This window comes from Ranitomeya variabilis, chromosome 1, assembly GCF_051348905.1.
Source record: "Ranitomeya variabilis isolate aRanVar5 chromosome 1, aRanVar5.hap1, whole genome shotgun sequence".
Taxonomy (NCBI): Eukaryota; Metazoa; Chordata; class Amphibia; order Anura; family Dendrobatidae; genus Ranitomeya; species Ranitomeya variabilis.
In genome coordinates this window covers 17,243,743-17,260,932 of record NC_135232.1, presented here as the reverse complement: position 1 = coordinate 17,260,932, position 17,190 = coordinate 17,243,743, and the positions used below count along the sequence as shown (strand labels likewise).

At 48.5% G+C, this 17,190-nt stretch overlaps 2 protein-coding genes across 6 annotated transcripts in view; one reads left to right on the top strand and one right to left on the bottom strand.

The window, feature by feature from the left end:
* Window positions 1-17,190, bottom strand: part of LOC143793567 (uncharacterized) — a 222,596-nt gene that overhangs the window by 58,652 nt on the left and 146,754 nt on the right. The window contains exon 2 of the mRNA XM_077280641.1: window positions 9,945-10,044. The gene's annotated coding sequence lies outside the window, so the exon portion shown is untranslated. The remainder of the gene's footprint in view (window positions 1-9,944; window positions 10,045-17,190) is intronic.
* Window positions 12,131-17,190, top strand: part of LOC143793526 (uncharacterized) — a 46,211-nt gene continuing 41,151 nt past the window's right edge. For 4 of the 5 annotated variants that reach the window (XM_077280575.1, XM_077280571.1, XM_077280574.1 and 1 more), the window contains exons 1-2: window positions 12,131-12,283; window positions 14,890-15,013. In XM_077280575.1, the coding sequence (XP_077136690.1) occupies window positions 14,929-15,013 (85 nt within the window). In that variant the 5' untranslated portion in view covers window positions 12,131-12,283; window positions 14,890-14,928. The remainder of the gene's footprint in view (window positions 12,284-14,889; window positions 15,014-17,190) is intronic. The other variant, XM_077280576.1, reaches the window with a different exon arrangement.

Below are 17,190 nucleotides of genomic sequence, written 5' to 3'. Positions count from 1 at the left end.
GGGTTTCGTGTTCCGGCCGATCCTCGACTTTGCGCAGTAATCGGCCGATTTCGCCCGACTCGACTTTTCCAAAAGTCGGGTTTCGCGAAAGAGGACTCGACCCTAAAAAAGTCAAGGTCGCTCAACCCTACTCACCACACATCTAGATAAGTTCCTTAAGGGGTCTAATTTCCAAAATGGTGTCACTTGTGGGGGGTTTCAATGTTTCGGCACATCAGGGGCTCTCCAAACGCAACATGGCGTCCAATCTCAATTCCAGTCAATTTTGCATTGAAAAGTCAAACGGCGCTCCTTCGCTTCCGAGCTCTGTCATGCGCCCAAACAGTGGTTTACCCCCACATATGGGGTATCGGCGTACTCAGGACAAATTGTACAACATCTTTTGGGGTCTATTTTCTCCTGTTACCCTTGGTAAAATAAAACAAATTGGAGCTGAAATAATTTTTTTGTGAAAAAAAGTTAAATGTTCATTTTTATTTAAAACATTCCAAAAATTTCTGTGAAACACCTGAAGGGTTAATAAACTTCTTGAATGTGGTTTTGAGCACCTTGAGGGGTGCAGTTTTTAGAATGGTGTCACACTTGGGTATTTTCTATCATATAGACCCCTCAAAATGACTTCAAATGAGATGTGGTCCCTAAAAAAAATGGTGTTGTAAAAATGAGAAATTGCTGGTCAACTTTTAACCCTTATAACTCCGTCGCAAAAAAAATTTTGGTTCCAAAATTGTGCTGATGTAAAGTAGACATGTGGGAAATGTTACTTATTAAGTATTTTGCGTGACATATGTCTGTGATTTAAGGGCATAAAAATTCAAAGTTGGAAAATTGCGAAATTTTCAAAATTTTAGCCAAATATTCGTTTTTTTCACAAATAAACGCAAATTATATTGAATAAATTTTATCACTATCATGAAGTACAATATGTCACGAGAAAACATTGTCAGAATCGCCAAGATCCGTTGAAGCGTTCCAGAGTTATAACCTCATAAAGGGACAGTGGTCAGAATTGTAAAAATTGGCCTGGTCATTAACGTGCAAACCACCCTCGGGGCTTAAGGGGTTAAAGACTGAATCCCTAAAAAGATGTTAATGAAACTTGGAAGATAACCTTGTTGGACTAATATGAACTTATTCCAATAAAAAAAACGAGCTTAAAACTGTTATTCCGTTTCCAACCATGATAACACACTAGGCATAGGTATGGAAGAATATGGCAGCACATTGTATTGCCAAGTTTTTATCACTAAGGTTCGGATACGGCTTTAAAGAAGGCTACTACTTGCGATATAACGCAATTTTATGTAAAAATACAAAATTAAAGGAATACTATGATTCAATAGTATGATTGCATACACATTTGTATATTTTAAGATAGAAAATACACATAAGGATTAAATTCATATAATGATTAAGCACATATACTCACATCATCCATCACCAAGGGGCTTTTAAACATCATCCGTCTGGAAAATCAGAGAAGCAACACCAAGACTGAGAAACCCTGGAAAATTCACAACACTGCACGGGCGTCCCCAATTATGCAGGTATCACAACACTGTACACGTGTAAGTACAGGTACACCAGTTTATGCTTCTGTCTAAGGCTACTTTCACACTACCGTCATTCGACGCACGTCACAATGCGTCATTTTGAAGAAAAAACGCATCCTGCAAAGTTGCCTGCAGGATGCGTTTTTGCTCCATAGACTTTCATTAGCGACGCATTGCCACACGTTGCATCCGTTGTGCGACGGATGCGACGTGTTTTTGCAGTCGGTTGGGACAAAAAAACGTTGCTTGCAACGTTTTTTTTGTCCGTCGGGTCTAGTTTTTCCGACAGCGCATGTGCGGCCGGAAATCCGCCCCCTCCTCCCCGGACCTTACAATGGGGCAGCGGATGCGTTGTAAAACTGCATCCGCTGCCCCTGTTGTGATTTAACTTCACAGCATGCGTCGGTACGTTGGCCCGACGCACTGCGATGGGCCCGTACCGACGCTACTGTGAAAGTTAGCCTTAAGGTACCTTCACACTAAGCGACTTTGCGACGATAACGATAGCGATCCGTGACGTCGCAGCGTCCTGGATAGCGATCTCGTTGTGTTTGACACGCAGCAGCGATCTGGATCCCGCTGTGATATCGCTGGTCGTTGCTGAAAGTTCAGAACTTTATTTGGTCGTCAGATCGCCATGTATCGTCGTGTTTGACAGCAAAAGCAACGATGCCAGCAATGTTTTACAATGGTAACCAGGGTTATTATCGGGTTACTAAGCGCAGGACCGCGCTTAGTAACCCGATATTTACCCTGGTTACCATTGTAAAAGTAAAAAAAAAAAAAACAGTACATACTCACCTTCTGCTGTCTGTCACACGTCCCTCGCCGTCCGCTTCCAGCACTGACTGAGTGCCGGCCGTAAAGTAAAAGCAGAGCACAGCGGTGACATCACCGCTGTGCTGTGCTTTACGGCCGGCACTCACAGTCAGTGCGGGAAGCAGACGGCGGGGGATGTGTGACAGACACCGGAATGTAAGTATGTACTGTTTGGTTTTTTTTTACATTTACAATGGTAACCAGGGTAAACATCGGGTTACTAAGCGCGGCCCTGCGCTTAGTAACCCGATGTTTACCCTGGTTACCCGGGGACTTCGGCATCCTTGGTCGCTGGAGAGCGGTCTGTGTGACAGCTCTCCAGCGACCACACAACGACTTACCAAAGATCACGGCCAGGTCGTATCGCTGGTCGTGATCGTTGGTAAATCATTTAAGGTACCTTCACACTAAGCGATGCTGCAGCGATATCGACAACGATGCCGATCGCTGCAGCGTCGCTGTGTGGTCGCTGGAGAGCTGTCACACAGACAGCTCTCCAGCGACCAACTATGCGAAGTCCCCTGGTAACCAGCAGGGCCGCGCTTAGTAACCCGATGTTTACCCTGGTTACCAGTGTAAACGTAAAAAAAACCAGACACTACATACTTACATTCCGATGTCTGTCCCCCGGCGCTGTGCTTCTCTGCACTGTGTAAGCGCTGCCGGAAAGAACAGCGGTGACGTCACCGCTGTGCTCTTGCTTTCCGGCCGGCCGGCGCTTACACAGTGCAGAGAAGCACAGCGCCGGGGGACAGACACCTGAATGTAAGTATGTAGTGTTTGTTTGTTTTTACGCTGGTAACCAGGGTAAACATCGGGTTACTAAGCGCGGCCCTGCGCTTAGTAACCCGATGTTTACCCTGGTTACCATTGTAAAACATTGCTGGCATCGTTGCTTTTGCTGTCAAACATGACGATACACGCCAATCTGACGACCAAATAAAGTTCTTTCAGCAACGACCAGCGACATCACAGCAGGATCCTGATCGCTGCTGCGTGTCAAACACAACGATATCGCTATCCAGGACGCTGCAACGTCACGGATGGCTATCGTTATCGCTGCAAAGTCATTTAGTGTGACGGTACCTTTAGGCTGTGTGCACACGTAGCATATTTTTCGTGTTTTTTTCGCGGTTTATCACTATAAAAACGCTATAAAACCGCGAAAAAAAACGCTAACATTAAGCATCCTATGTAACAGAATGCATTCCGCATTTTTTGTGCACATGCTGGATTTTTTTCCTGAGCGGAATCGCATTCCAGAAAAAAACGCAGCATGTTCATTAAATTTGCGGAATTGCGGGGATTCCGCACACCTAGGAGTGCATTGATCTGCTTACTTCCCGCACGGGGCTGTGCACACCATGCAGGAAGCAAGCAGATCAAGTGCTGTTGGTACCCAGAGTGGAGGAGAGGAGACTCTCCTCCACGGACTGGGAACCATATAATTGGTAAAAAATAAAAGAATTAAAATAAAAAATAGTCATATACTCACCTTCGATGTCCCCCGCAGTCTTCCGGCCTCTCCGCTGCACGCTGCCGCTTCGGTTCTTATAGCTGCTGTGCGGTGAAAGACCTGCGATGACGTCGCGGTCTTGTGATCGGTCTCGCGACCAATCACATGTCGCGACGTCATCTCAGGCCCTTCACCGCACACCAGCTATAGGAACGGACGCCGCCGAGGTCTGCAGGTGAGTATAACCATTTTCTTTATTTTTTTTAATTATTTTTAAACATTCTACCTTTTACTATAGATGCGGCATAGGCTGCATCTATAGTAAAAAGTTGGTCACACTTGTCAAATACTGTTTGACAAGTGTGACCAACCTGTCAATCAGTTTTCCAAGTGATGCTACAGATCGCTTGGAAAACTCTAGCATTCTGCAAGCTAATTATGCTTGCAAAACGCTAGTTTTCTGCGGGTACATGCATGCAAATTCTGCATGCGATATACCCGCGGCAGGAGGCGCAGAATTGCCGCGGAAATTTCCGTGGCAATTCTGCAACGTGTGAACCTAGCCTTAGTCATGTTTCTCTGGCCTTATATAGTGATTTGCACTATGTTAAGGCCCCGTCACACTTAGCGACGCTGTAGCGATACAGACAACGATGCCGATCGTTGCAGCGTCGCTGTTTAGTCGCTGTGTGGTCGCTGGGGAGCTGTCACACAGACAGCTCTCCAGCGACCAACGATGCCGAGGTCCCCGGGTAACCAGGGTAAACATCGGGTTGCTAAGCGCAGGGCCGCGCTTAGTAACCCGATGTTTACCCTGGTTACCAGTGTAAAATGTAAAAAAACAAACAGTACGTACATACCTTCGCGTCCCCCGGCGTCCGCTTCCTGCACTGACTGAGCGCCGGCCCTAACAGCAGAGCGGTGACGTCACCGCTGTGCTCTGCTCTCACTGTACGGCCGGCAGTCAGTCAGTGCGGGAAGCAGACGGCAAGGGACCTGACGGACACCGGAATGTGAGTATGTACTGTTTGTTTTTTTTTCACATTTACGCTGGTAACCAGGGTAAACATCGGGTTACTAAGCGCGGCCCTGCGCTTAGTAACCCGATGTTTACCCTGGTTACCAGTGAAGACATCGCTGAATCCGTGTCACACACACCGATTCAGCGATGTCAGCGGGACCTCAACGATCAAAAAAAGGTCCAGGCCATTCCAACACGGCCAGCGATCTCACAGCAGGGGCCTGGTCGCTGGTACGTGTCACACATAGCGAGATCGCTACTGAGGTCGCTGTTGCGTCACAAAACTTGTGACTCAGCAGCGATCTCGCTTAGGGTACGGTCTCACAGTGGCACTTTGGTCGTTACGACGGCACGATCTGTGACGTTGCAGCGTCGTATGATTATCGCTCCAGCGTCGTAGACTGCGGTCACACTTCGCAATGCACGACGCTGGAGCGATAATTTCATGACGTATTTGCGATGTAGAAGCCATTGGTTACTGTGCGCACATCGTATACGATATCGTGCACACCTTTGTTACACGATGCGATCATGCCGCCACAGCGGGACACTAGACGACGAAAGAAAGTTTCAAACGATCTGCTACGACGTACGATTCTCAGCGGGGTCCCTGATCGCAGTAGCGTGTCAGACACAGCGATATCGTATGGATATCGCTGGAACATCACGGATCGTACTGTCGTAGCGACCAAAGTGCCACTGTGTGACAGTACCCTTAGTGTGACGGGGGCTTTACATTTGGTTTCACCCTGCCCTTCAAGTGGCCAGCTTTCAAGATAGGATGAGACCAAGATACCAGTCATACATAAGACAATGGGCCATAAACCCATAGATACATAATAGCCCACAAGAATTAGATAAACCTACCACAGACAGAGGGTAAATAAACCTTGTTGTACAATAACAAACAAAAAAAAACTGTTTGTAACCTCAAAGGTCTTCAGACAATAAGTAAACAGCTCTCAAGATTGTGTCACAATGAGCATTGTCTAACTGTATGACAAGAAATGCTGCTCTGTAATAGTCTGTATACGTTCAATATATTTCAAAATGGACTCAAAGTAGCCATTTTTATACTCACATTAGACACAAAGACTGAATCCCTAAAAAGATCTTAATGAAACTTGGAAGATAACCTTGTTTTACTAATATGAACATATTCCATTAAAAAAAAAAAACGGAGCTTAAAACCGTTATTCCGTTTCCAACCATGATAACACACTAGGCATAAGTATGGCAGAATATAGCAGCATATAAAGACTGAATCCCTAAACAGATCTTAACCCCTTCACCCCCAAGGGTGGTTTGCACGTTAATGACCGGGCCAATTTTTACAATTCTGACCACTGTCCCTTTGAGGTTATAACTCTGGAACGCTTCAACGGATCCCGGTGATTCTGACATTGTTTTCTCGTGACATATTGTACTTCATGTTAGTGTTAAAACTTATTCGATATAACTCGCGTTTATTTGTGAAAAAAAACGGAAATTTGGCGAAAATTTCGCAATTTTCCAACTTTGAATTTTTATGCCCTTAAATCACAGACATATGTCACGCAAAATACTTAATAAGTAACATTTCCCACATGTCTACTTTACATCAGCACAATTTTGGAACCAAAATTTTTTTTTCTTAGGGAGTTATAAGGGTTAAAATTTGACCAGAAATTTCTCATTTTTACAACACCATTTTTTTTTAGGGACCACATCTCATTTGAAGTCATTTTGAGGGGTCTATATGATAGAATGGTGTCACACTTGGGTATTTTCTAAAAACTGCACCCCTCAAGGTGCTCAAAACCACATTCAAGAAGTTTATTAACCCTTCAGGTGTTTCACAGGAATTTTTGGAATGTTTAAATAAAAATGAACATTTAATTTTTTTTCACACAAAATTTCAGCTCCAATTTGTTTTATTTTACCAAGGGTAACAGGAGAATATGGACCCCCAAAGTTGTTGTACAATTTGTCCTGAGTACGCTGATACCCCATATGTGGGTGTAAACCATTGTTTGGGCACATGACAGAGCTCAGAAGGGAAGGAGCGCCATTTGACTTTTCAATGCAAAATTGACTGGAATTGAGATGGGACGCCATGTGGCATTTGGAGAGCCCCTGATGTGCCTAAACATTGAAACCCCCCACAAGTGACACCATTTTGGAAAGTAGACCCCCTAAGGAACTTATCTAGATGTGTGGTGAGCACTTTGACCCACCAAGTGCTTCACAGAAGTTTATAATGCAGAGCCGTAAAAATAAAAAATCATATTTTTTCACAAAAATGATCTTTTCGCCCCCAATTTTTTATTTTCCCAAGGGTAAGAGAAGAAATTGGACCCCAAAAAATGTTGTGCAATTTGTCCTGAGTATGCTGATACCCCATATGTGGGGGTAAACCATTGTTTGGGCGCATGGCAGAGCTTGGAAGGGAAGGAGCGCCATTTGACTTTTCAATGCAAAATTGACTGGAATTGAGATGGGACTCCATGTCGCGTTTGGAGAGCCCCTGATGTGCCTAAACATTGAAACCCCCCACAAGTGACACCATTTTGGAAAGTAGACCCCCTAAGGAACTTATCTAGATGTGTTTTGAGAGCTTTGAACCCCCAAGTGTTTCACTACAGATTATAACGCAGAGCCGTGAAAATAAAAATTCTTTTTTTTTTTTTTTTTTTTTTTCACAAAAATGATTTTTTAGCCCCCAGCTTTTGTATTTTTACAAGGGTAACAGAATAAACTGGACCCCAAAAGTTGTTGTCCAATTTGTCCTGAGTACGCTGATACCCCATATGTGGGGGGGAACCACTGTTTGGGCGCATGACAGAGCTCGGAAGGGAAGGAGCGCCATTTGGAATGCAGACTTAAATGGATTGGTCTGCAGGCGTCATGTTGCATTTGCAGAGCCCCTGATGTACCCAAACAGTACAAACCCCACACGAGTGACCCCATATTGGAATCTAGACCTCCCAAGGAACTTATCTAGATGTGTTGTGAGAACTTTGAACCCCCAAGTGTTTCACTACAGTTTACAACGCAGAGCCGTGAAAATAAAACATTTTTTTTCCCACAAAAATGAATTTTAGCCCCCAAATTTTTATTTTCCTAAGGATAACAAGAGAACTTGGACCCCAGAAGTTGTTGTTCAATTTGTCCCGAGTACGCTGATACCCCATATGTTGGGGTAAACCCCTGTTTGGGCGCACGGGAGAGCTCGGAAGGGAAGGAGCACTGTTTTACTTTTTCAACGCAGAATTGGCTGGAATTGAGATTGGACGCCATGTCGCGTTTGGAGAGCCCCTGATGTGCCTAAACAGTGGAAACCCCCCAATTATAACTGAAACCCTAATCCAAACACACCCCTTACCCTAATCCCAACGGTAACCCTAACCACACCCCTAACCCTGACACACCCATAATTCTAATCCCAACCCTAATCTCAACCGTAAATGTAATCCAAACCCTAACCCTAACTTTACCTCCAACCCTAACCCTAGCCCTAACCCTAGCCCCAACCCTAACCCTAGCCCTAATGGGAAAATGGAAATAAATACATTTTTTTAATTTTATTATTTTTCCCTAACTAAGGGGGTGATGAAGGGGGGTTTGATTTACTTTTATAGCGTTTTCTATATCTGATTTTTATGATTGGCAGCTGTCACACAATAAAAGACGCTTTTTATAGCAAAAAAGTTTTTGCGTTACCACATTTTGAGACCTATAATTTTTCCACATTTTGCTCCACAGAGTCATGTGAGGTCTTATGTTTTGCGGGACGAGTTGATGTTTTTATTGGTAACATTTTTGGACACGTGACCGTTTTTGATCACTTTTTATTCCGATTTTTGTGAGGCAGAATGACCAAAAACCAGCTATTCATGAATTTCTTTTGGGGGAGGCGTTTATGCCGTTCCGCGTTTGGTAAAATTGATAAAGCAGTTTTATTCGTCGGGTCAGTACGATTACAGCGATATCTCATATATATCATTTTTTTATGTTTTGGCGCTTTTATACGATAAAAACTATTTTATAGAAAAAATAATTATTTTGGTATCGCTTTATTCTCAGGACTATAACTTTTTTATTTTTTTGCTGATGATGCTGACTAGCGGCTCATTTTTTGCGGGACAAGATGCCGTTTTTAGCGGTACCATGGTTATTTATATCAGTCTTTTTGATCGCGTGTTATTCCACTTTTTGTTCGGCGGTATGGTAATAAAGCGTTGTTTTTTGCCTCGGTTTTTTTTTTTTTTTTTTTTCCTCTTACGGTGTTTACTGAAGGGGTTAACTAGTGGGGCAGTTTTATAGGTTGGGTCGTTACGGACGCGGCGATAGTAAATATGTGTACTTTTATTGTTTTGTTTTTTTTATTTAGATAAAGAAATGTATTTATGGGAATAATATTTTTTTTTTATTATTTATTTAGGATTTTTTTTTTTTTTACACATGTGGAAAATTTTTTTTTTACTTTTTTACTTTGTCCCAGGGGGGGACATTACAGATTGGTGATCTGATAGTGTGCACAGCACTCTGTCAGATCACCGATCTCACTTACATCGGTGCAGGCTTACCAGCGCCTGCTCTGAGCAGGCGCTTGGTAAGCCACCTTTCTCCCTGCAGGACCCGGATGCCGCGGCCATCTTGGATCCGGGACCTGCAGCGAGGAAGGAGCTAGGAGACCCTCGGAGCAACGCGATCACATCGCGTTGCTCCGGGGGTCTCAGGGAAGCCCGCAGGGAGCCCCCTCCCTGCGCGATGCTTCCCTATACCGCCGGTACACTGCGATCATGTTTGATCGCGGTGTGCCGGGGGTTAATGTGCTGGGGGCGGTCCGTGACCGCTCCTGGCACATAGTGACGGATGTCAGCTGCGATATGTATGCAGCCGACACCCGGCCGCGCTCCCCCCGTGAGCGCGGCTGATCGCGTATGACGTACTATCCCGTCGGTGGTCATACGGGCCCACCCCACCTCGACGGGATAGTACGTCAAATGTCGGGAAGGGATTAATGAAACTGGGAAAGTAACTTTCTGTCACTAATATGAACTTATTCCAATAAAAAAAAACGGAGCTTAACACGGTTATTCATAATACTTACCAAAGTGATGATGGGAGAGCCTGGTGTTGCAGCTTGACTTCTGTAAGATATGCCCCAGCGAGCATGTCCACTTACTCTGCATTCTCTGGTTGCTAGGGTACTGGATGTGTGAGAGGACGGTTTATAAACTATCTCAAGGTAGACAATATTAACATTAGCTTCTAGCCTTATCTCACTCAAAACATCACCCTCCCTCTCTCAGTTCAGGTACACAGAGAAGGGAGTTGTAAGGGTACCGTTACACTAAACGATTTACCAACGATCACGAGCAGCGATACGACCTGGCCGTGATCGTTGGTAAGTGGTTGTGTGGTCGCTGGGGAGCTGTCACACAGACCGCTCTCCAGCGACCAACGATGCCGAAGGCCCCGGGTAACCAGGGTAAACATCGGGTTACTAAGCGCAGGGCCGCGCTTCCGATGTTTACCCTGGTTACCATTGTAAATGTAAAAAAAAAAAATACAGTACATACTTACCTTCTGATGTCCGTCAGGTCCCTCGCCAGCGGCTTCCCGCTCTGACTGTCAGTGCCGGCCGTAAAGCACAGCACAGCGGTGACGTCACCGCTGTGCTCAGATTTTACTTTACGGCCGGCGCTCACAGTCAGTGCGGGAAGCCGCTGGCGAGGGACCTGACGGACATCAGAATGTGAGTATGTACTGTTTGTTTGTTTGTTTTTTACATTTACACTGGTAACCAGGGTAAACATCGGGTTACTAAGCGCGGCCCTGCGCTTAGTAACCCGATGTTTACCCTGGTTACAAGCGAACACATCGCTGGATCGCTGTCACACACACCGATCCAGCGATGACAGCGGGAGATCCAGCGACGAAAGAAAGTTCTAAACGATCTGCTACGACGTACAATTCTCAGCAGGGTCCCTGATCGCTGCTGCGTGTCAGACACAGCGATATCGTATGGATATCGCTGGAACGTCACGGATTGTACCGTCGTAGCGATCAAAGTGCCACTGTGAGACGGTACCCTAAGGCTATGTGCCCACGTTCAGTATTTTTTGTGTTTTTTTTACTATAAAAACGTGAAAAAACGCTGACATATGGTTCCCAATCGTTTCTATGTAATCCGCAAAACTTGTGCTTATGTTGCGATTTTTTACGCGAAAAAAACGAATCGCGGAAAAAAAAGCAACATGTTCATTAATTTTACGGAATCGCTGATTTCCCGCACACTGTACAAAATCTACCATAAGCATAGGTACAGACAAATATGACTAAAAAATCTACCATAGGTAAAGGCAAATATGACACTTAGGGTTTTAGTATTTTCCTCTTCCCTGTCCCAGCTGAAGAAAAGCAGGCCCAAACCATGATGCTGCCACCACCATGTCTGACAGTGGGGATGGTGTGTTCTGTGCCGACATCGTCCCTTTAGTCAGACGCACTCAGACCAGTAGCAACCAGCGAGTACAGTGTCCGATATCCATGGTCACCGCGGCAACTACACCGCCAGGAGGGGACGGTCACCGTGGTAACTACACCGCCAGGAGGGGACGGTCACCGTGGTAACTACACCGCCAGGAGGGGACGGTCACCGTGGTAACTACACCGCCAGGAGGGGACGGTCACTGTGGTAACTACACCGCCAGGAGGGGACGGTCACTGTGGTAACTACACCGCCAGGAGGGGACGGTCACCGCGGCAACTACACCGCCAGGAGAGGACGGTCACCGTGTTAACTACACCGCCAGGAGGGGACGGTCACTGTGGTAACTACACCGCCAGGAGGGGACGGTCACCGTGGTAACTACACCGCCAGGAGGGGACGGTCACTGTGGTAAGTACACCGCCAGGAGGGGACGGTCACCGTGGTAACTACACCGCCAGGAGGGGACGGTCACCGTGGTAACTACACCGCCAGCGGGGGCCGTGAGATGAGGAGCAGACGCTGCACATCCCCCATACAATGCTGCCCGTCCCCAACACGGAGGAGCCGCAGTCACATGGAGCAGGAGCCTCCACAGGAACAGCTCTGATCTCACCCCACACTCTCCTCTCACAGATTTACCACAAGCACCAAAACTCCACCAAACCCTCCTGTAATCTCACCGGAATAATGGCGGGAAATCTGCTGCTGGCTGACACCAGAGAACACGAGAGACGCGAAATCCTCGTGGCCAAACTCCAGGAACCTCTGCTGACGTCACGCCCATGTGACCATGTGTGGGGATGATGTCACAGGAAGGGGCGGCGCCTCTTCCCCGTAGACTCAGCGAGTCAGCAGATCAGTGAGTCAGCAGAAGCCCCTGGAGTTTGGCCACGACGATTTCGCGTCTCCCGTGTTCTCTGGTGTCAGCCAGCAGCAGATTTCCCGCCATTCCGGTGAGATTACAGGAGGGTTTGGTGGAGTTTTGGTGCTTGTGGTAAATCTGTGAGAGGAGAGTGTGGGGTGAGATCAGAGCTGTTCCTGTGGAGGCTCCTGCTCCATGTGACTGCGCTCCTCAGTGTTGGGGACGGGCAGCATTGTATGGGGGGTGTGCAGCGTCTGCTCCTCATCTCACGGCCCCGCTGGAGGTGTTATAGGCTACGTTCACAGCGGCGGGCGCCGCAGCGGCGCCGCATGCGTCATGCGCCCCTATATTTAACATGGGGGCGCATGGACATGCGTCGCACTTGCGTTTTGCGCCGCATGCGGCGCCCGCGTCCGGGCGCAGAGGACGCAGCAAGTTGCATTTTTGCTGCGTCCAAAATCAATTAAAAAAAGGACGCATGCGGCGCAAAACGCAAATGTGAACGTAGCCTTACCACGGTGACCGTCCCCCGCTGGCAGTGTAGTTACCACGGTGACTGTCCCCCGCTGGCAGTGTAGTTACCACGGTGACCGTCCCCCCCTGGCGGTGTAGTTACCACGGTGACCGTCCCCCCCTGGCGGTGTAGTTACCATGGTGACCGTCCCCCCCTGGCGGTGTAGTTACCACGGTGACCGTCCCCCCCTGGCGGTGTAGTTACCACGGTGACCGTCCCCCCCTGGCGGTGTAGTTACCACGGTGACCGCCCCCCCCCCCCTGGCGGTGTACTTGGGGTCACCGTGGATATCGGACACTAGTCGCTGGTTGCTTCTGGTCTGAGTGCATCTGACTAAAGGGACGATGTCGGCACACAATGACTGTTTACACCAAGCCCAGGCCCTCGTCCCTCCGTCCGCCTTGTGCGCTGTGACATTTCGCCGCTCCTTGTCTTCTCCCTCTCGTCTGTGACTGACAGCGATGGTTTTATAGCGGCAGATGTAGAACAAGCAGGAGGAGACGCCGCCATGACGCGCTGAGCTCCGGGGCTTTGTGTGAACAGTCATTCTGTGCTGACTCCTCAGCGCCATTTATTATGTCCAGAGCTGCTGGGCGGCCGGCGCTGGGCGATGTCTCCGGCTGTCACATTCACAAGGAGTGGAGCATAGGACCATCCAGGACTCTGCAGCCTCGGTCTCTGCACTGCTGCTCGTCCCATTGGCTGATCCTCACTGATCGCTACATTATCCACCATTGTTGGATCGGGGCAGAGAACGTGACTTTTTTTGTTTTGGGAATTGTCCTTTAAAACAATTAAACATTACACTCCCCTCTGATGACTGAGAGGTGACTGCTGGGACATTATACAGGACTGGAGGATTCTGGGTGATGAGTAGAGAGGTGACTGCTGGGACATTATACAGCACTGGAGGATTCTGGGTGATGAGTAGAGAGGTGACTGCTGGGACATTATACAGCACTGGAGGAATCTGGGTGATGAGCGGAGAGGTGACTGCTGGGACATTATACAGCACTGGAGGATTCTGGGTGATGAGCGGAGAGGTGACTGCTGGGACATTATACAGCACTGGAGGATTCTGGGTGATGACTGAGAGGTGACTGCTGGGACATTATACAGCACTGGAGGATTCTGGGTGATGAGCGGAGAGGTGACTGCTGGGACATTATACAGCACTGGAGGATTCTGGGTGATGACTGAGAGGTGACTGCTGGGACATTATACAGCACTGGAGGATTCTGGGTGATGAGTAGAGAGGTGACTGCTGGGACATTATACAGGACTGGAGGATTCTGGGTGATGAGCGGAGAGGTGACTGCTGGGACATTATACAGGACTGGAGGATTCTGGGTGATGAGCGGAGAGGTGACTGCTGGGACATTATACAGGACTGGAGGATTCTGGGTGATGAGCGGACAGGTGACTGCTGGGAGATTATACAGGACTGGAGGATTGTGGGTGATGAGCGGAGAGGTGACTGCTGGGACATTATACAGCACTGGAGGATTCTGGGTGATGAGTGGAGAGGTGACTGCTGGGACATTATGCAGGACTGGAGGATTCTGGGTGATGAGCGGAGAGGTGACTGCTGGGACATTATACAGCACTGGAGGATTCTGGGTGATGGGCGGAGAGGTGACTGCTGGGACATTATACAGGACTGGAGGATTCTGGGTGATGAGCGGAGAGGTGACTGCTGGGAGATTATACAGGACTGGAGGATTGTGGGTGATGAGCGGAGAGGTGACTGCTGGGACATTATACAGGACTGGAGGATTCTGGGTGATGACTGAGAGGTGACTGCTGGGACATTATACAGCACTGGAGGACTCTGGGTGATGAGCGGAGAGGTGACTGCTGGGACATTATACAGCACTGGAGGATTCTGGGTGATGAGTGGAGAGGTGACTGCTGGGACATTATGCAGGACTGGAGGATTCTGGGTGATGGGCGGAGAGGTGACTGCTGGGACATTATACAGCACTGGAGGATTCTGGGTGATGGGCGGAGAGGTGACTGCTGGGACATTATACAGCACTGGAGGATTCTGGGTGATGGGCGGAGAGGTGACTGCTGGGACATTATACAGCACTGGAGGATTCTGGGTGATGACTGAGAGGTGACTGCTGGGACATTATACAGCACTGGAGGATTCTGGGTGATGAAGGTGTCGCTGTTGTCAGGTTCCTATAAGGTGTCAGGACGTCGCTGTCTATCTCTCCATGGAGGAGTGGGAGTATCTAGAAGGACACCAGGATCGGTACCAGGACGTGAAGATGGAGGAGCGCCGGCCTCTTACACCACGAGGTGAGCTGTTACACCCACATATATACATTACATAGGCAGAGGTCATTATCTGGAGCCTCCGTACTTCCATTGCTGGGACTCGGGTGATGACCTGCACCATCAGTGGTGGGAATCGCTTTTCCCATGTAGATGACCTCCTGCTGTAAGTGTTGGCACTTTACCTATTCGATGCTGAGAAATAAAGTAGCTTCGGTCCCCACTGTTAATGGGGACTTCTTTCTTCCATTATTCCCTCTCCACCCTTCTCTTCAGCTTTGTTAGGCTCGTACATTTGTGTGAGTGTCTCCTCATCGGTTTTCTGGGTGTCTGGATTTGTCCAGCTCATATCCCCGCCCCACTGACAGAAGTCATCAGTTTCCCTTTGAGCATACGGCCCTATGTCTGCATCACATGCACAGAGCAAGCGGCAACATCTTTTAGTGTGATTGGCAGAAAAAGAGATGGAGGCCAGCGCCAAACCTCAACCAGGACCGCCGCACCTATTATCTATGAATCCATTACAGCTAGTGGGGTTCTAGGATCCAAGGTGATCTGAGTGTGTGCTGTCTGTGGAGCAGAGCCGGGGCGGTGTGTGCTGTCTGTGGAGCAGAGCCGGGGCGGTGTGTGCTGTCTATGGAGCAGAGCCGGGGCGGTGTGTGTGCTGTCTGTGGAGCAGAGCCGGGGCGGTGTGTGTGCTGTCTGTGGAGCAGAGCCGGGGCGGTGTGTGTGCTGTCTGTGGAGCAGAGCCGGGGCAGTGTGTGCTGTCTGTGGAGCAGAGCCGGGGCGGTGTGTGCTGTCTGTGGAGCAGAGCCGGGGCGGTGTGTGTGCTGTCTGTGGAGCAGAGCCGGGGCGGTGTGTGTGCTGTCTGTGGAGCAGAGCCGGGGCGGTGTGTGTGCTGTCTGTGGAGCAGAGCCGGGGCGGTGTGTGTGCTGTCTGTGGAGCAGAGCCGGGGCGGTGTGTGTGCTGTCTGTGGAGCAGAGCCGGGGCGGTGTGTGTGCTGTCTGTGGAGCAGAGCCGGGGCGGTGTGTGTGCTGTCTGTGGAGCAGAGCCGGGGCGGTGTGTGTGCTGTCTGTGGAGCAGAGCCGGGGCGGTGTGTGTGCTGTCTGTGGAGCAGAGCCGGGGCGGTGGGTGTGTGTGCCTTCTCTGGAGCAGAGCCGGGGCGGTGGGTGTGTGTGCCGTCTCTGGAGCAGAGCCGGGGCGGTGGGTGTGTGTGCCGTCTCTGGAGCAGAGCCGGGACGGTGGGTGTGTGTGCCGTCTCTGGAGCAGAGCCGGGGCGGTGGGTGTGTGTGCCGTCTCTGGAGCAGAGCCGGGGCGGTGGGTGTGTGTGCCGTCTCTGGAGCAGGGGTGGTGTGTGGCAATACCCCATATGTGGCTGTACAGTGCTACGGAGACACTCAGGAGGACAGGAGCACAAGATTGCCTTGTGCAGGCATGTACTACGGAGGACAGAGAATGAACTTCAATCCCATATTGCAGCCAGCATGCAGCCGGCGGGTAAGGAAAGGGTGAATCAAACACCCGAAAACCCCGCCCCTATGGCTAAAGATTGTTCCCTACAAATTCAGGTGACAGTGTCCCTTTAACCTACCAGTAATGTGGAAGCCCCCTTTAAGTGCTTCTCACTAAATTAGAATATCATCAAAAAGTTAATTTATTTCAGTTCTTGAATACAAACAATGAAATGAATATATTATATGGTCATTACACACAGAGGGATCTATTTCACGTGTAAAAAGGAAAGGTTATTCCAGGCACCAAGTCACTTTGGTTTTTTTTCTGCGTGTTATTAGCCTCGTCGGATCTGTTCTGGGTGGTGGATAAATAAAGAACGTGTATTATATCGGAAAAAGTAATAAGAAAAGCAGCACTCGCCCGATCCTTCTTTCAAGGTGTGGCGTTAGGCTATGTTCACACGTTCAGGATTTCCATCCTTTTTTTTTCCTGACTGAAACTGCAGGTCTCTGCAGAAAACGCAGGTGCGTTTTTTGGTGCGTTTTTGGTGCGTTTTTTGGTGCAGTTTTGTCTGCAGATTGTCTGTGTTTGACAGAAATAAAGTTTACTGCAGTGGGGAGGAAAAAAAAAAAAAAATGATGTCATTTCCTTGTCCAACCCTTTTCTTCTTCCATCCTCCATTTTGGAACTTAACACACCAAAATGAGTGGACGTGTTTGTAATGACAGCGCTCTGCAGAGTGCTGA